We start from the raw sequence: 22,982 nt of genomic DNA, 5'->3' as shown, positions 1-22,982 counted from the left end.
AAGGATTTTGGCAGGGGAGTTATATGATCATATTTTGTCTTTATGAGTCCTCTGGCTGCTGTGTTAAGAATGAATTGGAGGAGGGCAAGCAGGGAGATGAGTTACTGCAGTTGGCCAAGCAAAAGATGATATTGACTCTGGGCCAGGTTGATGATGAGTGAAGATGGAGAGAAGTAGATGTACTGGGGAGATGTTTTTGGAGCTAGATCAATAGGCTTTGATGATTTTGAATCAGAGGTATGGGAGAAAGGATAGAATCAAGTATGGCTTATAGGTTTTGAGTGTTGTGCAGCACAGTGGATGATGATGATACATACTGGGATGAGGAAGATGAGGTGCAGGATTGAACACACATGCAATAGGAATTTGATTTAGAATAAAGCTAACTGAAGCTACATATAAATTTGACAAGTAGATTTATGAGCCTAAGGATTAGAGGAGAGATCAGGGGTAGAGATTTACATTTGGCAGTCTCAGTCATTAGATAGTATTTAAAGTCATGGATTTGGAGAAGAATGCCTACTACAAGAATCTAGACAGACAAGACTAAGATTTGGGGTACTCTGACTCTTAGCAGTTGAGCAAAAGAGAAGAGATGGGTGACATAGTAGGAAAATTGAGAGTGTTGTGTAACAAAGGCTAAGAGAGGAAAGTGTTCCAAAATGAGTGGATGTCTGATTTTTTTTTTAAGATTTTATTTATTTATTCATGAGAGACACAGAGAGGAGAGAGAGAGACAGAAAGAGAGAGAGAGAGAGAGAGAGGCAGAGGGAGAAGCAGAAGAAGCAGGGAGCCTGACGTTGGACTAAGACCCCTCCCGGGTCTCCAAGATCATGCCCTGGGCTGAAGGCGGCGCTAAACCGCTGAGACTGGGCTGTCCTGGACATCTGATTTGGATGCTACTGAACTGTAGGGTAAGAAGAGAGTAGAGAAGTTGCTGCTGGATTAGGCAACACAGAAGTTGGATATTGGATTTGGTAGAAAAGAGGGAGTCCTGTGGAACTCCTGGGTTTCTGGCTTGAGTAAATGGATGGATAATTTTGCCATTTGCTGAAACGAGGACACAAGAAGATCCAGGAGTTGGGGTGGAAGGGAAAATAATGAATTCAGCTTGGGGCATGTTGAGTCCAAGATTGCTCTAGAACATCTAGATGATGGCCCATAGGCAGGTGGACATACAAGCCTGAAGTTCAGAACACTGAGCTGCCTGTGGATCTGGGAATTGAAAGTACCATCTGTAGCACCTACTCTGATGTTTGCTAAGGTTCTCCAGACAAGGATCCAAAGTCTTTTCCTGGAATATAAAACATGGCTTTCTCAGGAGTCCTCTGCATCTTAGATTTTTTAAAAAAGATTGAATTTATTTACTCATGAGAGACACAGAGAGAGGCAGAGACAGGCAGAGGGAGAAGCAGGCCCCATGCAGGGAGCCCAGTGCAGGACTCAATACTGGGACCCCAGGATCATGACCTGAGCCAAAGGCAGATGCTCAACCACTGAGCCACCCAGGCGTCCCAGCATCTTAGATTTTTGAAGAGTTGGGACAGGACTTCTAGAGCTTACAGATCAGGTGGTCCTTGGTGATTGAGAGGAAGGAGGTCTACTGCCATACCACCCTGAATGTGCCTGATCTCGTCTGATCTCGGAAGCTAAGCAGGGTCGGGCCTGGTTAGTACTTGGATGAGTGACAGGAAGGAGGAGACACTCTGTGTGTGAGTGCCTCTGCCCTTCTCCTAGGAGATCCTAACTGAGCTTGTAAGGCTTTTGCCAAGCATCCTGCAGAACATCCCAGTTCTTTGCTCCATGTCATTCTTGGAGAAGCAAGCAAACCCAGCTCCAGCACAGCAGTGTTGGAGAGGTGGGGAAAGCTGTCATGAGGGAAAGGGTACAGACCTGAACATATAATTAGCCCCATGATCTGGACCCCCTCATCCAGACTCTTTCTGTACCCTCATCCCCACATCCTTTCACTTTTCTCCATTCTTCTCAGACACATTTTAGCAACACAACCTCCCTGCTTTAATCTGGGCCTCAGTGTGTTTGGTCTTGGCTTTTGGTTCATGCTTGTTATTAGCCTTTTATGAGCCTATCCCCCTAGGGACTGGGTGTCCCAGTGTTTTCAACCGAAGGTGTTTTCTCAGGCTAATAAATGTTTAATGACAGGATGGGCAGGCTGAGACAAGCAAACATAAGCATGCATACACCACCCTTCTGCTACGCAAGAGTTTGGCTGCCTTCACCACTGGAGCCAACCATGTGCAACTGGTCCCAGTACGGCTTTTGGGAAACCCTGGAGTGAAAAACGGGGCAGTGATTAGAGAACAAAGTAGCAGACCCATAATCTGGGTGAGTGGTGGTGGGGTAGGGAAACCTGGGCCGCTAAGGTCCCAGACACAATAGAGTATGATGGTAAACTTAGAGTCGGGTGATTGAGAACCTATACACTAATGCCCTTAGGAAAATTATTTCTTTTCTCTGTGCCACCATTTCCCTAATGGGGTAATGGGGCTCTGGGCCTAGGTGGCTTCCGAGAACCCTTTATGTGTCTGCTGGGAGAGCTGGGACGATGTGTATTTTGTTTGTATCACAGTGCTATTCTTAATTGGAGGTAGAGCCATTGACCTTGTTGGTTTTGAAGTGGGGGATGGCAGAAATGATGCTGCTATAATTAGTGGGATTTGTACTTATTAAGTTTTTCAGGGGGAGTTATGACAGAGGCTTTGAGAAATCTCTAGGCTAACTCATTCAGGCCAGGGAGTCCTCATCACCTTTAGAAGTCCTTCCCAGGGTTCCTGGCTGGCTCAATCAGAAGAGCATGTGACTCCTGATCTCAGGGTCGTGAGTTCAAGCCCCATAGTGGGTGTAGAGCTTACTTTAAAAAAAAAGAGAGAGGGCAGCCCCGGTGGCTTAGCGGTTTAGTGCCACTGTCAGCCCGGGGTGTGATCCTGGAGACCTGGGATTGAGTCCACATTGGGCTCCCCACATGGAGCCTGCTTCTCCCTCTGCCTATGTCCCTGCCCCCCCCCATCTGATTCATGAGAGACACAGAGAGAGAGAGAGAGAGAGAGAGAGAGAGAGAGGTAGAGACATAGAGGGAGAAGCAGGCTCCACGCAGGAAGCCCGACGTGGGACTGGATCCCCGGTGTCCAGGATCAGGCCCTGGGCTGAAGGTGGCGCTAAACCACTGAGCCACCCAGGCTGTCCTAAATAAAATATTTAAAAAAAAAAAAAAAAAAAGAGAGAGAGAGCAAGAGAGAAGTCCTTCTGCAACTTGTGTGTGTCCAGCCTTATTTCCCTACACCGATACTGAAATGCAGCCGCATGAACCCCACTCTCCTCTTCCCTAACTTTGCTCATATCTAGAATGCCCATTCCCTCTTCTCTGCATAGCCAAACCCAAATTCTACTCATTCTGTAGAGCCCTGCTTCAAAGCCACCTCTTCTAGGAAGCCTTCCTAAGCCTCCTCAAAGGAAATAATTGGACCTTCTATAGTACTTCCGTTCTAGCCTATATGACATTTATCATTCTTTGTCTTGATTTTGGGGTGATGGGTGTCCCTGTTCTAGATCTCCTTTTAGACTGAGTCTCCTGGAGAACAGAAGCATTGTCAGCATTGTCATGTTTTTGTTTCCCCAGGGCCTGGTGCTTGAATATATCTGATAAATGCTAATTTATAGAAGTATGCCTCATGGGATCCCCTCCAGGTGGGTATTGCTGTGCCTGTTTTACAGATGCAGAAACTGAGACCCAGAGACTCATCTGAGATCACCCAGGAAGGTGAATGCTGAAGCTCACCAGCACCCCTGATGCTCCTCAGAAAGTGAAAGAAGTCTCCCTACCCTCACAGGGAAGTAAAAGAGGCAGCTCAATCTGTTTGGGATATGCTGAGGTCACTTCATTACTGCCTTTTCTTCTGCCCTTTTGTCCTGTCTCTTCATCATCTTTCTCTTCTTCTAACTTCAACTTCCTCTCCTTTTTCTTTTCTTCCTTTGGCTTCCCTTTCCTCTATCACCTTCCTTACCTTTGTACCTGTGATTGTTCTGACTTGTACCCAAGGCCCTGTCCCCTGCACCATCTGCTGCCTCTGGTTATTGCCCAGGTCCTCCCCAAGAAAAAGATGGATGCCTATCTTGCTCTCAACCCCTAACCATTTCTAGGCTAACTAAGAGGACTCAGACCAGGGACACATCCAATAATTTTCCTCTCCTTTTGTACTGCCCACTCCAACCAGAGAGCTGTGTATGTGAACAAACAGAACCAAGGCCTGAATTTCTTCTCCAAAGCTTTGTCTTAAGAAATCCAGCTTCCGGGATCCCTGGGTGGCGCAGCGGTTTAGCGCCTGCCTTTGGCCCAGGGCGCGATCCTGGAGACCCGGGATCGAATCCCACGTCGGGCTCCCGGTGCATGGAGCCTGCTTCTCCCTCTGCCTGTGTCTCTGCCTCTCTCTCTCTCTCTCTCTCTCTCTCTCTCTCTCTCTCTCTCTCTGTGCGACTATCATTAAAAAAAAAAAAAGAAATCCAGCTTCCACCGCTAGGAGACACTAAGAGCAAGAAAAGTGTGGACATAGAGGGTACCAGGGTCCCCGGAGTGTACTCACTCACTCACTCACTCATTCAATATATTCTAACTATGAACCAGACAGTGTTCTAGGAACTGGGGATACACAACATCCCCTGCCATCTTGGAGCTTACATACTAGCAGAAAGAGTCATTTATAAAGTAAACTAACCATTCTCAAGATAATTACAGATTAGGGTAAGACCTATGAAGCCAATAAATGAGGTGATAAGTTGGAGAGTAGGGTTGATGAGTTGGTGAGTAGTGGGGAAAGTAGTTGGCTGATGTCAGACAAGCCTTTTATGAGGTTTTATTTGAGCTGAGATAGGACTGAGGGTGAGCCTGCCCAGTAGAGAACATGAAGTGAGATTCCAGACAGAGGGATCTGCAAGTACAAAGGATCTCTATTTGGATCACCACCGGAAGGCTAATGGGCTAGAGTTTAGTGAGAGAGGAAGGGCAAGTGCCATGAAATGAGGTTGGAGAGAAGTAGCAGGATTGTATGGAAAGCTATTTAAGAGCTTGGAATAGGAGAAAAGCTGAGTTTTTAAAATTGATTGATTGGGGCACCTGGGTGGCTCAGTGGGTTGAGTGTCTCCCTTTGGCTGAGGTCATAGTCCCAGGGTCCTGGGATTGAGCTCCTCGCATCGGGCTCCTTGCTCAGCTGGGAGTCAGCTTCTCCCTCTCCCCCTGCCCCTCCCCCTGCTTGTGCTCTTTCACTTTCTTTCAAATGGATAAAATCTTAAATAAAATTGATTATTGGAGCTAGATAGTATTTACAATTCTGTAAATATTCATTGTCAAATATTATGTATGATTACATTTCATTCATCACACAGGTTTTATTTTTTATTGGAGTTGATTACTGGCTCATTTTTTTCATGTGCTGGCTTTCTATATAATTTTCACTAATTCTTTTTACATCTTCCATTAACCTTCCAGTATAATTTTTCACAAAATCAACTGTACGAGTACTCGGTCCATTTTCCTCTTCCTGGAAGCCTTCAGGCTCCTATCTTCTAGTGTCCTGCCTGTTCCAGGCTGATTGCTCTCTAGGCTTTCTGGAGAACCATTACCTTAAGACCTCCCTTCACCTTGTGCTTGCATGGGTTTCCTAAACCTTGTTTTTCTTTCCCAGTTTGCCACCTTATTTTTCTAGAGCACATCTTCCAGTAGTTTCTTGAGAAAGAATGCATAGGATGAAACCACTTTGATACTTTGAAAAATGTTGCTAGGTATAGAATTATACAGAGAAAATAATTTACTCTCAGGATTTCAAAGGTGTTACTTCATTGTCTTCCAGTTTCCAATTCCCTGTTGAGAAGTCTGATATCATTCTTATTGCCAGACCTTTCTACATGTTCTTCCCCTCACCCCAGAAAGTTTGAGGAGAGTATGATTAGAAGCCTAGACTCTGGGGGCATCTGGCTGGCTCAGTTAGTGTGGAGCATGCAACTCTTGATCGCGGCATTGTAAATTTGAGCCCCACATTGGGTGTAGAGATTACTTAAAAATAAAATCTTAAAAAAAAAAAAAAGAATGGACTCTGGATTCACTCTGCCTAGCAGATGTCCTGTGCAACTTTGAACAAATTTCTTAATCTCTTTGCACCTCAGCTTCCTGATTTGCAAAATGGGGTTGTTGGCAGCTTAAATGAATTTATATAAAACACTTCTCTTTATCACAGCCATTTTAAAATGTAATAAAATTAGTGTAGGTCATTTCTCATTCACTATGCTGGGAAGTCAAGAGATGTGACAGAGATTTATAGTACTTTTTAAATTTTAGAAAACTTTCTTATAGTTTCACGTATTTTTTTCTTCCATTTACTTTATTATCTTTTTGGAATTCCTCCTACATGTTGAACCTCCTGGCTCACCTCTAATTTTCATACATTTGTTTTCTTCTATTGTGCATCTTTTTGTTGTTCTACCTTCTGATTTCCTCAACTTTATCTTCTAAATATTCTATTTAAAAATGTTAGCTATATTTTACATTCTAAATGCTTTGTTCTCTTTTTATGAACCCTTGATCTTCTTTACCTCTGCTTTTTTTTTTTTTTTTTCCTTCTTCTGCTCTTGGTATTGTCTTTTTACCGAGTTTTTAGTTTTCTTTGACTTTTTTTTTTAAAAGAGGCTTGCCTCAAATGTCTGGTGATCCTTGACTGCTTCTGTTTAAGAATGACGCATTGAGTTGCTTGAGTTAAACTTTTCAACTGGGAGGCTTCCTGGTAGAGATTTTCACAGGGGGCTCCCTAAATGTTTATAGGTCTTTTTTCTGGGCATTCTTTTTCTCCAGAGGAGCAAAGGTGGTATAAGCTTCCTGGACAGTGTTTTTAATAGCTAAGGTGAGGAAGGGGATTGGGGTAGTCTTGTTTTTCAGCCCTTATTATTTTTGGTCAGGCCCCTTGTGTGGTGTCCCCAGCTTTGCAGTATTTTTAAAATTCGTCTCCCAGAAAGTAAACCTCTCCTTACCTACAAAGGTGAGATGCAGTCATCTAAGTGACATGGGGGAGAGGTTTGTGAACTTCAAAGATCTAATTATAATTACTCTGTATATAAACTTTCAGTGTCTTTATCCCCACCCTGACCCCTTAGTACCTCCAGAGCATATCTCCTTGCTTCCTGTTCATATTTCCCAACTCTGAAGGCATTTACTTTGGCTTCCTCTATTATGCTAAGTCAGTTACTCTTCTTCCACCTACTTTGAATCTTCCAAGAAGTATTGATTCCTCTCCCACCCTGTAGTCCTTGGGGTTAATGCTTGTTTTGGGTACTTTGCTATCAACTCAGGGGAACGGTGCAAACGTAAATCTAGGTGTTAAATCCTCTGGTCCTGAATCAGGGAAAACATTCTCACTCTCCACTTGCCAGACTGTAAGTGTGTCAATTGATTCATTTTATAAGACTGTAAAAAGTTCAGAATTCCAAGAATCCAAACATTAGGCAGAAGAGTTTTTCCACAAAGTCCTTTTTATTTATTTCACTAGAAATTACTCTTTATTGATTAAATCACCAGGAATTTTCAGCACAAGATTGAACATCTTAATAACCACTGAGGTTTGGGCTCTGGGGCTTACTCTGCCTCTCCCAGTCCTAAAAGGGGTTTAGAGGGAGAAACGTCATTAACAGAGACCAAATCAGATGGTTGCAGGTCCTCCTTTCCCAGTCATTGGACAAGCTGCTCAATTCTTGTCCAGAGCAGGAAAGAGCCAGTACTTGAGAAAAATCTAATAAAGAATTTGACAATACAATATAAGATCTCTCTTAACAATTTAGATTTATCAACAGCATTGGTCCAAACTTATTTGCTTCTGATCTAAATCATTTTGCAATTTACCTCTTTTGGTGTGTATGTAATTTTAATACATAACCTAACTCCCTGTGCAGACATGAATCAACCCAGTGCCAAGAAAAATCCCTCAAACTAGAATAGAATAGCCTCATCCTGCTCTTGGAAAGAACAGAGGTTTTTCTGCTCCTCTTCCACATACAAGATGAACAAATCTCCCCCTGAAGTCCCAAATGTTACTTCTGGCCTTGGAATGTGCAGCTTGTGATGGGCTGATTCAAATCACCTCGAAAGGGCAGCTGGAACTACTATGCAGGCAGCCTTCTTTGGAAATTTCTTCTTAAAATAACGTTTTGAGAATCATTCATGATTGCGTACAAAGGCTCTAAGGTCCAAACAACTTCTGCTATTCCATCTCACGAGCTAGGCTCAGAGGAGGCATTGGAATTGTCAGGAGCAAGAGCAGTAGCAGTGGCCCCACGAGGTAGGACCTCAATAACTCGAGGCTTGTCAATAATCCGGGCTGTCCGGTTTCCCTTTTCCACAATACCGACGATCCATGCCTGGTGACCCTCTCCATACTTGGAAGATTTTATTTCAGAACAAAAGCGAGCTGCCTGTTCTCTTGGCAGACAAATCAGCAATCCACCAGAAGTTTCCGCTGAGGTTCCTTGAAGGAGCCCAAAGCGCCCACTGGCCTTGCTGATGGCAGCCATCTTGGCGATGATTGGCAGATTATGAATAACAAAGGACACCTCGTTTCTTTGTTGTTTTGCAAGGTTCTGAGAGTGTCCCAGAATGCCAAAACCGGTGATATCTGTGGCTGCATGTGCATTAAACGTGTGCATTAATCCAGCAGCAGTTCTGTTCAGGGTAGCCATATTGAACATGGCTTCCTGATAAGCCAGCTCTACCTCTTCCCTGGAGACCACCATATTTATTTTATTCCATCTCTCAGGGTTATCTAGCCATTGGTGGGCATTAACAGCAACTTGGGTTCCTAGGGGTTTGGTTAACACGAGCACATCCCCAACAACGGCGCTGTCAGGCATGATGAATTCATTTGGCTGACATACCACAGTGGCAACCCCACCGACAATAATCCAAGGGTTTACCACTGTCTGTCCGCCAGTCACTGCAGTCCCTCCTTCCTCAGCAGCGTCGCGAAAGCCTTTGATCATAAGGGGTGTTATCTTCTCTCGTTCCTCCTCAGTCATACTCTGGCTAACGCTGAGTAACATCAACATGTTGTCACATTCAGTAATGCCCATGGCATAGAGGTCACTCAGCACGTTGGCACACGCTATGCGCCCCATCATGTAGGGATCTTCCACCAAGGGGTAAAAGAAGTCCGTGGTCTGCACCAGGGACAGGCCCCCGTGCCTCAGGGGGATGACGCAGGAGTCCATCCCGATGCCCAGGGCTGGAAAGGTGGGGTTGGGATCCGCCCCGGCCGGCACGCCGCCTTCCTGGGCCGCCTCTTCATGGCTTCCGACCAGGCCCAGGCCCAGAGGGGGCCGCACTTCTGGCCGCGTCAGTCCCGCCAGGAGTTTGAGCAGCGTCTCCTGGGGGACCTTGCAGCCTCAGCCCTTCATGCCGGAGAAGCCCGTCAGCCGCCAGCTGGGGCTGAGGCCCAGCGCCTGGGGCTCGAAGGGCCGGTAGCTCGAGAAGCCCCGGCCCAGAGACAAGCCCGCGGAGCCCGAGCCTTCCGCCGCCGCCGCCACCTCGCCGCCGGCGCCCGTCGCCGCGGCTTCCGCCATCGCGCCTGCCCCGCAGGGAGGGAAGAGGAGAGAGGAGGGGAGCGCCCTTGTATCTTCTACTCCAGTTACTACGGACTAACAGATATTACCGCAGAGATTCTCCCCGGCACGACTCGCGCCACCGGACTCACGCCACCCCGCGCGCTCCTGGCCTTCCTGAGGGAGGAGCTGCCGGCCTCCCCCTACTTATAGCCCCGCTGATTGACAGCCGTGCTAGCCAATGACGACTCCGCTACCGAGAGGCGGGCTTCCTTTGGTCTAAAAGCTAAATTACAAATCAACCAGCAGCTTGCGAAATTGGTCGGGGAGAGATTACCCGCAAGTGCTTGGGTTCGCTCCCCTAGATGTAATTTAAACGATCTCTTGGGAGTGGCTGGCGGAATCTGCTCCCCTAGAGGCAGTTTACCAAGGGCAGTTTCGAATATAAAGAAGATCGGTCGCTTGGCAGATCTCCCGTAGGGCAGAATTGTCCACGGGTCGTTTGACTGCGCTCGTGACCAGTCCAGGAGAGAAAAAGAGCCCAGGGAAAAATTCGGAAAGAATAATGAGAAGTTAGGGATCCCTGGGTGGCGCAGCGGTTTGGCGCCTGCCTTTGACCCAGGGCGGGATCCTGGAGATCCCATGTCGGGCTCTCGGTGCATGGAGCCTGCTTCTCCCTCTGCCTATGTCTCTGCCTCTCTCTCTGTGTGACTATCATAAATAAAATAAAATAAAATAAAATAAAAAAAGAAATCTCAGAATAATGAGAAATTAGATATTAAGTTACTACCATCAAGCAAGCAAAGCTTAGCATCAAAATAATGAAATGTTAAAATGGATTTGAAGGAATTTTAAAACTCGGGCTGGCTCGCTCTGTCGGAAGAGCATGCGACTCTAGATCTCAGGGTCGTGACTTCCAGCCCTACACTGGGGGTAGAGATTACGTTTTAAAAATATGATCCTAAAGTCTTTTAAGACTCTTGCGTCTACCACTAACTGCCCGTGTGAGTCACTTTCCTCCCCCCTCCCCCTCCCCCCGCAGCAGTTCACTCATCTGGACAACAAAGTGGCTTACCTTGTTTTGTTCTAAAATTTCTTTTTTAAAAAATATTTTATTTTATTTATTCATAAGAGACACACACGCAGAAGCAGAGACATAGGCAGAGGGAGAAGCAGGCTCCATGCAGGGAGACCCATGTGGGACTGGATCCCAGGATACCAGGACCCAATCTGAGTTGAAGGCAGACGCCCAACCGCTAAGCCACCCAAGCTCAGAAATTCTAAAATTTCTGTATCTCTTTAAATTAGTATATATAAGAATCTGTGATGGATCCATTATGAACAATTTGCCAATATCTATTAAGATTATAACTACAGGGCAGCCCGGGTAGCTCAGCGGTTTAGCGCCACCTTCAGCTCAGGGCCTGATCCTGGAGACCCGAGATCGAGTCCCACGTTGGGCTCCCTGCAGAGAGCCTGCTTCTCCCTCTGCCTGTGTCTCTGCCTCTCTGTCTCTCTGCCTCTCATGAATAAATAAATAAAATCTTTTTTTTTTTTTTTTAATTAGAAAGTAAGGGGATCCCTGGTGGCTCAGCGGTTTGGCACCTGCCTTTGGCCCAGGGCGCGATCCTGGAGTCCCGGGATCTAGTCCCGCGTCGGGTTCCCTGCATGGAGCCTGCTTCTCCCTCTGCCTGTGTCTCTGCCTCTGTGTGTGTGTGTGTGTGTGTGTGTGTGTCTATCATAAATAAATCTTTAAAAAAATCCTATTAAAATTTTTTAAATAAATAAATAAATAAAAACTGCACATAATACCTTTGACTCAGCAGTTCCAATTCTAGGATTTTACACTACAGATGTACTCACCAGCTATGTGTAGGAAATGATAGGTTTGTCTTGTTTTGTTTTGTTTTTCTGTGTTGTTTGTAATATCAACATGCTGGAAACAACTTAAATGTTTTATCAATTATGATTAAAATAAATTGTGGTATAATTATGTAATAGACTACCCAAGCAACTTTAAAACAGAATGAGAAAACACTGATGTAATTATATTGATAATAGTTACAATTCTAAGAAGCACAGTTCTAAATGCTTTAGTATATTAACTTAGTTCTTTTTTTATATTACCTTAGTTCTTATAAAAACCTTTGAGTTAAGATTCTTTCCACATCTTGCAGATAAAGAATATAATGCAGAGAGATTAAATGACCCACTCAAGGTCATACCCAGTTTATTTATTTTTATTTTTATTTTTATTTTTATTTTTATTTTTATTTTTTTCACACCCAGTTTAGAATATGGAAAGCTGGATATGAATCCAAGCAATTTGTTCCAAAGACCACCAGGCTAGGGGCTCCTGGGTGGCTCAGTGGTTGAGTGTTTTCCTTCAGCTTAGGGCATGATCCTGAGATCATGGAATCCAGTCCTGTATCTCCCTCCATCTGTGTCTTAACGTCTTTCTGTGTCTCTCATTAATAAATAAATAAAATCTTAAAAAACAACAACAACAACAACAACAAAAACAAAGCTGGGCAGCCCCGGTGGCTCAGCGGTTTAGCACCGCCTTCCACCCAGGGTGTGATCCTAGAAACCGGGGTTGGAGTCCCATGTCAGGCTCCCTGCCTGGAGCCTGTTTCTCCCTCTGCCTGTGTCTTTGCCTCTCTCTGTCTCTCATGAATAAATAAATAAATCTTTGTTTAAAAAAAGCAAAAAACAAAGACCACCAGGTTATATTGCTTATGATGTTTGTTAAGAGAAATAAGCACGGTTCAGAGCAGTATTTACAGAATACTATTATTTGTTGTAAAAGGGGGAAATATATGCAATAACATATCTCTTGGAGGATAATCACCAGAAACCAGTGAATTGATTGCCTCTGGGGAGGAATAAGGTGGCTGGGGACGAGAGATTATTCATTATGATGTCTTTTTGCTCCTTTAACATTTGGAACTTAAATTTTTTATTATTTTATTTTTTAAGATTTTATTTATTTATTCATTAGAGACATACACAAACACAGAGGCAGAGACACAGGCAGAGGGAGAAGCAGGCTCCAATGCAAGGAGCCCAACATGGGCCTCGATCCCGGGACACCAGGATCATGCCCTGCGCCAAAGGCAGGCACCAAACCGCTGAGCCACCCAGGGATCCCCTGAACTTAAAATTTTGAAAAAATATTTGAGTGTATTACATACTTAAAAAAAAAATCCTGCCTATGGAACTATAAATTGGTGCAACCATTTTGTAAAAGAGTTTGGCCTTAACTGATTAAATCAACATGTGCAAACCTATGCATTCCACACATAGGTGGAACTCCCCAGCAATTCTACCCATAAAACACGCCCTAGAGAAACTCTTGCAAAGGTGCCCCAAGAGACATGTGCAAGAATGTAGGAGCTCTGGATATTGATTATGCAACAATGTGAAGGTACTTAACACTACTGAACTGTACCCTTAAAAAAGGCAAGGTGGAAAATTTTATGTCATATGTATTTTGGCACAATTAAAAATAGAAAAAAAAACATAAGGATACTTATAGCTCTTACAGTAAGTCATTACATTTGGTTTTTATTGTTCTGCAATACAGTGTTAAGAAGGCATGGATTAAATTGGAAGAAACTCAAATGTTAAAATTAGACTGAGTTGCAGTCTTGGCTCTCCTAATGACCTTGGACAAATTATCTAACCTCTAGGAACCCTAGTTTCACTACCTATAAAATAGTCCTTTCACCTGAAGATAATGATAGATACCAGATGGGAGTGTTTCTGAGAGTTAAATTTTAAAATGTGTGTAAAACACCTAACACAGTTCCTGGCTGATGGTGAGCTTACCATAAAAAACAGAATCTATCATCACACACCACTATTAAGGTAGATGGAGTGGCTGGAATTTAAATTCACAAAACTTATAACATCTTGGAAAAAAATTTTTTTTAATTTTTATTTATTTATGATAGTCACCAAGAGAGAGGGAGAGAGGCAGAGACACAGGCAGAGGGAGAAGCAGGCTCCATGCACCGGGAGCCCGACGTGGGATTCGATCCCGGGTCTCCAGGATCGCGCCCTGGGCCAAAGGCAGGCGCCAAACCGCTGCGCCACCCAGGGATCCCCATCTTGGAAAATTTTTGTAAAAACAAATCCATTTGTCTTCCTAAAGAAAAAGAGGAGTGTAACATTGGAATACTGGAAATAACCCATCTGTCTGTTAATAGGGAACGCATAAGCGGATTGTGGTATAATTACACAACAGAATATTGTTCACCCATGAAAATGAATCATAGGCCTAGGCATCATCAATATCAGTAATCTCAAAAACAAGATGTTGGGAGCAAGAAGCCAGTTGCAGAAGAATACGTAAACTAAGATGCCCTTTATATAAAGTTCAACACCAGGCAAAGCAATAATATATTGATAAGAGATGCAAAATGATAAAAACTTCTAAAAAAGTAATAGTGAATGATTAACAAAATTTAGCATAGGGATTGCTTCTGGGGAAGAGTGCAGAGGGGATCTGGGCTACATTAAGTTCTGTTCCTTGGGCTGGGTTGTAGTTACATGATGTTCTTTAAACCATACGTATCTGTTTTCTTTTCTTTCTTTTTTATTTATTTATTTATTTATTTATTTATTTATTTTTATTATAATTTTTTTTTCGTATCTGTTTTCCTATGCTCTTTTTGTAAGCTGTATTTCAACATCAAAAAAAAGAAAATCAGGACACGTGGGTGGCTCAGTGGTTGAGCATCTACCTTTGGCTTGGGTTATGATCCTGGGGTCCTGGGATGGAGTCCCACATCAGGCTCCCAGCAGGGGAGCTGCCTGTATCTCTGCCTCTTTCTGTATCTCTCATGAATGAATAAATAAAATCTTAAAAAAAGAAAATGTTATATACTTCAGAATTTAAAATACTGAAGGAAAAAGGAAAGAATGGAAAACAAGAGATGAAAAGAAGACCTTTGGATTTTGTCTGACCTTTGGATTTGTTGTCAGTGAACTTATCTGCCCTTGAAGAGGTGATATAGCCTCTCTACACCTTAGTTTCCACTTCTGTCAAATGAAGGTCATCATTTCTGCCTAGGATATGGTATAAGGATCATATAAAAATCTCAACTATGAAACTTGTTTTGCAAAATCTTTAGTATATTGTACCTGTGAAGGATCTTCCTATCACTAAGGGAAAAATGAAAACACTCCATTACGTCTGTAGTTCCCTCACCTGGGTTAAAAAGTGACTAGATCAGGTGCCTCTGTATGCTCTCTCTTCTTTGGACTTTCTCCTCTCAGCATTTAGGAGAGTTTGTAATTCTTTATTCATGTGATTGTGCCACAATTATCTGTTTGCGCCACTAGTCTGTAAGCTGTACAAGGGAGGGGCTGCCCTGTTGTGCCTACTTTGGCTTCCCTTGTACTTTACAGGGCAATGACATTTGATGAATAAATATGTCACTTTATGCAACACAATTTGCTGAGCTCATATGATGAACCAGACAAGGGGCTGAGGATCTTTTTTTTTTTTTTAATCTCTTTCTCTTTCTTTCTTTCTTCTTTCTTTCTTTCTTTCTTTCTTTCTTTCTTTCTTTCTTTCTTTTTCTTTTTTTCTTTCTTTCAACATTTTATTTATTTATTCATGAGACACAGAGAGAGGCAGAGGCAGAGACAGAGGCAGAGGGAGAAACAGGCTCCCCCTGGGAGTGGTAGGCTCCCTACCACTTGATCCCAAGGGGCTTGATCCCAAGACCCCGGGATCACCACCTGAGCCAAAGGCAGACACTCAACCACTGAGCCACCCAGGTGCCGTGGCACTGATCATCTTGCACTTACTCACCTCCTCATTAATGCTCATAGTGGCGCCAGGGAATTATCATTATTAGCTCAATTTTGGAGAGGAGACTGAGATCCCGGAAAAGTCAGAAGTCCCTCACAGGGTCACCTAGTGAGAATACAAACCTAGGTCTTTTTAACCTGAAGTCTGGTGCTCTATGCCTTATCGTGGGCCCGCCCACCTTGAGAATACTAACAACTCCCATCATATGCCCCAAGGAAGCAGGACTCTTTGGAGGGAGGGTTTCATCCTGTAATTTGCTGCTGTTTGGAAGCAATGTTCACTCAGGCCAAGAAAGTCATGAATTTGCCTTGGTCAGGGACCACCCACTAGGCTCAGAGCAAGTTCATGAGCCTCTGTGCAGATGATCCCCATGGGCCTCTGGAGGGTGATCCCTGTGACTGTATTATGAGCATTTGAAAGTATCCTTTTGATCTTTTTCTTGTTTTTCAGAGAGATCTACTGAACATTTATGGCTTGGGTTAAAGCTTTGGGCCAAAGACTGCAAGAGTAAAGGCCCAGATGGGGCTGGAAATGCAGGCAAAGGAGAAAAGAGGTTTTAGAGAATAATAGTCTGAATACTAGCCCCTCTTTTGTTTTTTACATACGACAAAAGCACTGGGCTAATGCTAGTTATAGTTTTTTTCTCATTATGAAAATTTCCAGTCATAACACTACACTTTAAGGTTCAGTACACTTTATTTTTATTTTTTTGAATATTTTATTTTTAAGTAATCTCCACACCCAGTGTGGGGCTCAAACCCACAATCCTGAGATCAAAAGTTGCACGCTCCACTGACTGAGCCAGCCAGGCGCCACAGATCAGCAAACTTTATTTTAATTTTTTTATTTTTTAAAGTGTATATATTTAAACAAACTCTACACCCAATGTGGAGCTGAATTCATGACCCTGAGATAAAGAGCTAAAAGCTCTACTGACTAAGCCAGCCAGGCACCCTAGGTTCCACACACTTTCAAGAATTTTTAAATTGTGGTAAACTATACACTCAGTACATTTCTAGTATGCCGAAAATACTTCAATAGGTTTAGTACACATTTTAAAAAATATTTTATTTTTATTTAAAAATTAAAAAAATATATCTTGTTTATTTTTTCATGAGAGACACAGAGAGAGGCAGAGACATAGCCAGAGGGAGAAGTAGGCTTCCTGAGGGGAGCTAGATGGGGGCCTCAATCCCAAGACCCTGGGATCACGACCTGAGCCAAAGGCAGACACTCAACCACTGAGCCAAGCAGGTGCCCCTAGTTTTTAAAAAAAATTTTAAAGATTTTATTTATTTATGAGAGAGAGAGAGAGGCAGAGACATAGGCAGAGGGAGAAGCAGGCTCCAGGCAGGGAGCCTGATGTGGGACTCGATCCCGGGGACTCCAGGATCACACCCTGGGCTGAGGGCAGGCGCTAAACCGCCGAGCCACCCAGGCGTCCCTATTTAAAAAAAAATTTTTTTTAATTTATTTTTTACGTAATATACTGAAGGTGGGGTTCGAACTTACAAGATCATGAGTCAGCACACTCTGTTGATGAGCCAGAAATATTATTACAAAAATCATTATGTTGTCATTGGAGAAAAATCACAAAATGCAGTTTAGTAAAGAGGAAGAAGGTTACCTCAAAATCCTCCTCCCAGAGAGAAGTACTAGCAACAGCTTAGCCTCGTGTATTTTAGACCTTTTCCTTCATGAGTAAGGAAAGCCACTACATTGAACACCAGGGGGCGCCCTGTCACTCCCTCCAGGCGGTGTAGAGCAGTGTGCTCTGTGTATTTGCATATACTTTAAAATTTTTTTTAATTTTTATTCATTTATGATAGTCACAGAGAGAGGGAGAGAGAGAGAGAGAGAGGCAGAGACATAAGCATGCTCCATGCACCGGGAGCCCGATGTGGGATCCGATCCTGGATCTCCAGGATCGCGCCCTGGGCCAAAGGCAGGCGCCAAACCGCTGCGCCACCAGGGATCCCTACTTTTAAAATTTTTAAAACAAAAATGGGATCATTCCAAGTATTTCTAGTAGGATATTATATAATGGGTGAAATAATCTGGCATGTAATAGGTGTTCAACACTCCTGCTGGATTCATTTGTAAATATTTATTGAAAAGTGTTTTTTTTTTTTTTTAAGATTTTATTTATTTATTTGAGAGAGACAGAGAGAGCCCAAGTGGGGAGGGGCAGAGGAGGAGGAGAAAGAATCTGAAATAGACTCTCCGCTAAGTGTGAGGCCTAACACAGGGCTTGATCCCATGACCCTGAGATCATGACCTGAGCCAAAACCAAGAGTTGGATGCTTAACCAATTGAGCCATCCAGATGCCCCCTATTTATTTTTTTATTTTATTTTATTTTATTTTATTTTATTTTATTTTATTTTATTTTATTCATTTATTTCTAAAGATTTTATTTATTTACTCATGAGAGACACACACACAGAGAGAGAGGCAGAGACATAGGCAGAGGGAGAAGCAGGATCCATGCAGGGAGCCCTATGCAGGACTTGATCCCAGGACTCCAGGACCACTCCCTGGGCTGAAGGCAGGCGCTAAACCACTGAGCCACCCAGGGATCCCCAGATGCCCCCTATTTACTGAAAACTTATGTGCACTAGATACTGAAGCTATAACAGTGAATGCCAGGCAAAAATTCCTGTCCTCATGCAGCAGACATTCTAATGGAAAGAGATAGTAATAGGTAAGAGCAACCATTTGTTAGTTAAGGATAGGTATTGAGGAGAGAAAAATGAAGCCTGAAGAGTAGGAAGTCTGGTATGTGAATGTATTTTGTGTAATTGTAGCCAGGGAGGCCTCAATGAAAAGATGACTTTGAAGTAAAGGCCTCAATGAAGAGAAGAATAGGATGCAGATATCTGAAAAAGAGTGCTTCAGGTAGAGAATGGTGAGTGCAAAAGCCCTGAGGCAGGCATATACTTGGGCTATTCTAGGAGCAACAAGGCAGCCAGGAAGACTGGTGCATATTGAGTGGAGAGAGTTGTAGGAAATGTCAGACAGGCACATCACAGGATTGGTGTAAATGGCACAGGACATAGGGCCTTGCAGATCACTGGAGGACTGCTGTAATCTGACTTTGCTATAGCTTTTACTCTGTATTCAAACCCCAGGGGTCAAAACATTCCTCATTGGTCTGAACCCCAACCACTCTGGCCCAGCATCCAGGTCAGTGTCCCCATTGCCAGCCCCTGAACCTGAGCCTGACCCAGGCCCAGCACAGCCTCAGTTCCCTATCCCCGCCTCCCTGGGTTTGTTTGGTGGGGCTTCCAGCAACAGGCTCTCCCTCAGGAAACTTGAGAACTGACGCCTATGTTCATGGCCCCTCACACTCTTAACCATCTTCTATCACTTTACGTGGCAGGAAATGTCATCTTTGTATCTGGGGTAAATGTGAGAAGCCATACTGAGTCACCTCTTGCCATCAGAACAAGAGAGACACAGGACAGGAAGAGACTCAGAGTGATGGCAGAGCTCAGAGAATGGAGGGTTTGGAGATGGAGATAAAGAATGAGAAGGTGAGGAGCACCTGGGTGGCTCAGCCGGTGAAGCATCTGCCTTCAGTTCAGGTCATGATCTCAGTGTCCTCAGATTGAGCCCCCCATCAGCCTCCCTGCTCAGCAAGGAGTCTGCTTATCCCTCTGCCTCTGCCCCTCCCCTGCTTGTGTGCTCTTTCTCTCTCTCTCTCTCAAAAAAAAAAAAAAAAGAAATTAAATTAAAAAAAAATGAGAAAGTGATTTGGAAGATGCTGAGAGAGGGAGTCATGGGATAACCTGGCACAAGAGCATTTCTGACAGAAAAGTACCCATGGCAAAGACCAGCAAGTTTTATGTGTTGGATGGTGGCCAGTATGGCTGGTGACAAGTGGGTGAGAGAGAGCAAGAGGAGGTGATGTCAGAGAGGCAGTGAAGGGCCAGATGTGCAGGGCCCCTGGACTATGGTATGGCCTTTGGCTTTGCTCTGGGTAAGATGGGAGCCATGGGATGGTTTAGACCAGAGGCTGAGGTGAGGGTGAACAGGGTTGGCTAAATAGATACAGAGAGACAATGAGGAGGTTCCTGAAAAAACCCAGGGGACAGATGATGGTGACTTGGTTACACCGGAAATAGTGACAGGTAGTCATATTCTGAATAGTTTTTAAAGGAAGAAGCAACAGATTTCCTGATGGAGTAAATGTAAGATCTGATGTGTTGGGGCACCTGGGTGTCTTCGTTGGCTAAGCATCTGCCTTCAGCTCGGGTCATGATCTCAGGGTCCTGGGATAGAGGCCCGCATCGTGGTCCCTGCTCAGTGAGGAGCCTACTTCTCTCTGTCCTCTGCTCCTCCCCCTTGATTGTATTCTCTCTCTTTCTCTCAAATAAATAGTCTTTTTTTTTTTTTTTTTTTTTTAAGATCTGATGGGCTGTGTGAAGGAATTTTGGACTTTTTGTCCTAAGAGAAAGAGGAAGTCATGGGCTTGGTTTTAAGCAGAGAGGTGGTATGGTTATATTCATGGTTTTGAAAGTTCATTCTGTCTGCTAGGTCAAGAATAGGCTGTAGGGGAATGATTAAGCAGAGGACCAGTGAAAGTTGGTGGGGACTTGGATTAGGATAGAGTATGGTGTGGGGTGGACAGAATACAGCATAATTCTCTCTGCCTCAGGACCTTTGCACCAGTCATTCTTTTTTAAAAAATTTTATTTATTTATTCATGAGAGAGAAAGAGAGAGAGGCAGAGGGAGAAACAGGCTCCATGCAGGGAGCCCGATGCAGGACTCGATCCCGGGTCTCCAGGATCAAGCCCTGGGCCAAAGGCAGGTGCTAAACCGCTGAGCCACCCAGGAATCCCCTGCACTGGTCATTTTTAATTACCCAACGACGCGTTATGCCCAACAAACAGCATTATCTTCAAGACTTGGGAGACCCCTCCTCCATGATCTCCTAACCCTGAAATTTCCTTGTTCTAACCATTTTCATGCTAGATTTTCTCTGACACCTGTGAGCGCCTTATAGCTGAGACCACACCTCACTGGATTCCAGGAGCTCAAGGCCCAGCGTGGGCTCTGGCACAGAGAAGGCCTTAAACAGCATTTGTTGAATGAATAAATGGAAAGAATGCAAATGAGGACAGAGATCGACACCCTGATAGTTGGAGCTCACCGAAACACTGCAAAAAATGAAGTGTTTAAGATGTAACACACACTAGGGCACCTCGATGTCTCAGTTGGTTAAGTGTCTGGCTCTTGGTTTTGGCTCAGGTCTTGATCTCAGGGTCCTGGGATCAAGCCCCAAGCTGGGCTCTCTGTTAAGTGGAAAGTCTGTTTCTCCTCTCCCTCTGTGCTCTCTCTTTCTCAGATAAATAAATGAAATCTTAAAAAAAAAAAAAAAAAGATGTAACACACACTAGTAATTTTTCTTCTTATATTATCTTGACAATCTTTTTAAACCAGTATATGTAAATATACCACATTTTGTTAGAGGCTGAAGTGTTTCATAAAATGGACCTATTTGGGATGCCTGGGTGGCTCAGCGGTTGAGCGTCTGCCTTTGGCTCAGGGGGTGATCCCAGATCCTGGGATTGAGTCCCATGTTGGGCTCCCTGCATGGAGCCTGCTTCTCTCTCTGCCTGTGTCTCTGTCTCTCTCTCTGTGTCTCTCATGAATAAATAAATAAATAAAATCTTTTTTAAAAATGGACTTATTTAACTGGTATAACCACCTTCCTATTATTGTTAGATATTCAATTTATTTTTTTCTTTTTTTAATTAAAGGATTTCCATGAATATCCTCGTTGCATTTATTTCAAGGCACCAGATTTTAGGAAGATCATTGAAACAAGTTGTTCCTCCTGGGGTGGTCAGAGGAGTTGAAACTTTGTCTTATAGGTAATATTAGATATAATTGAGGATGTTCAGCCTGGAAGAGAAACCTGTGAGCCTTGTCCACATTTCTGAAGGTGCTTCCAGATGGGAAAGAGAACAGATTTGTCCCAGGCATATTAGCAGGACAGAACCAGGCCTAAAGCATGGAAGTCACAAAGAGGCAAACTGGCATGTAATACAAGAAAACATTTTCCTTGGGGACCCCTGGGTGGCTCAGTGGTTGAGCACCTGCCTTTGGCCCAGGGTGTGATCCTGGAGTCCCAGGATGGAGTACCACATCGGGCTCCCTGCATGGAGCCTGTTTCTCCTTCTGCCTGTGTCTCTGCCCCTCTCTCTGTGGGTCTCTCATGAATAAATAAATAAAATCTAAAAAAAGAAAAAAAGAAAAAAAAAGAAAGCATTTTCATGCAAGCAGAGCTGCAGGAGATGCAGTGGATCTCCTTGGGAAGTCATGAGCATCCTGTCTCTGGAGGTGTGTAAGGAGAAGCTGGTTGAAGATTTAATAGGAAATAATATAGAAAGGACTATTGTGCAGTAGGCCAAAGTTGAATTTGGTGATATTTGAGAATCCTTTCAAATCTGAAATTTTGTTACTACATTAAAAAAATTTATTTATTTATTTATTTATTTATTTGAGAGAGAGACAGAGAGAGAGAAAGGAGGGAGGGGCAGAGGGAGAAGGAGAGAGAGATTTCCAAGCAGATTTCCTGCTGAGTGTGGAGCCCAATGCAGGGCTCCATCTTATGACCCCAAGATCATGACCCAAACCAAAACCAAGAGTCGGGCACTTGACTCCATGGAGCTACTCAGGCACTCAAAGATATCATAAAGGATGGCACGAAGAAGTTGGCACGATGCCTCAGGGCTGGGAATATTTTGACAAGTGGTGATTTGGGGATGCACATTCCAGGCAAAGGGGATAGGTTGATGAGATTGAGGAGGGAAAGTCGGGCATGAAGCTAAAGAAAGTTATGGAGTGGGACACCTGGGTGGCTCAGTGGTTGAGTGCCTGCCTTTGGTTCAGGGCATGATCCTGGAGTCCCCGGATCAAGTGCCCAAGTGCCACATCGGGCTCCCTGCATGGAGCCTGCTTCTCCCTCTGCCTATGTCTCTGCCTCTCTCTCTCTCTCTCTCTCTGTCTCTCATGAATAAATAAATAAAATCTAAAAAAAAAAAAAAAAGTTACGGAGTAAGACTGAGCTTTACCTCAGGTGACCAAGAACCTCTGAGGTTGAGGGTAAGGCGGTCAGATGCTGGTTGGTGTTTAAGACTCTGTTCCCTTGGCAGTAGTTGATTACTACAGGGTGAACATTTCATCCCAGCTCAACCAGATTCTCCTTCCTAAGAGTGTAGACATTCAGAGTGTATGTAAAATTGGGCTGAGGGGTAAGCTTCCTCAACCTTTGCTGGAGAGGTGAAGAAAGGTGGCCTGCAGAGTGAGAGAATGGGGAGCATATGACATTGTCTTCCAGACACCGGGGAGATCTGATCGTATTTGGCTTCTTCAAAGGGCTTTGTGATATCCTGTAGACAAATGTATTCGTTTGCTTTCTGCCAACTCAAATGGGTTCCTGTGACTTGCCACAGTATGATATTCGGCCAAGACTCTCTAAATTAAGGAGTCATCCGAGGCTTTGAAGGGAGTCACCCACAGTTCCTGAAAGAGCTTCAGGAACATTCAGCTGGAGGAGTG

The 22,982-nt window shown here is 43.9% G+C and overlaps 1 protein-coding gene across 1 annotated transcript; it reads right to left on the bottom strand.

Annotated features, from left to right (window-relative positions):
* Positions 1 to 7,510: 7,510 nt before the first annotated feature.
* SEPHS2 (selenophosphate synthetase 2) lies at positions 7,511 to 9,752 on the bottom strand. Its single transcript, NM_001114736.1, is given in 1 exon segment — positions 7,511 to 9,752. A coding segment is annotated over 1 exon segment (1,344 nt). The 5' UTR covers positions 9,610 to 9,752; the 3' UTR covers positions 7,511 to 8,265.
* Positions 9,753 to 22,982: the final 13,230 nt, after the last annotated feature.

Source organism: Canis lupus, chromosome 6 (genome assembly GCF_011100685.1).
Source record: "Canis lupus familiaris isolate Mischka breed German Shepherd chromosome 6, alternate assembly UU_Cfam_GSD_1.0, whole genome shotgun sequence".
In the NCBI taxonomy this organism is placed as follows: Eukaryota; Metazoa; Chordata; class Mammalia; order Carnivora; family Canidae; genus Canis; species Canis lupus.
The sequence above is the reverse complement of the archived record's forward strand: the minus strand, read 5'-3'. Positions and strand labels throughout refer to the sequence as shown.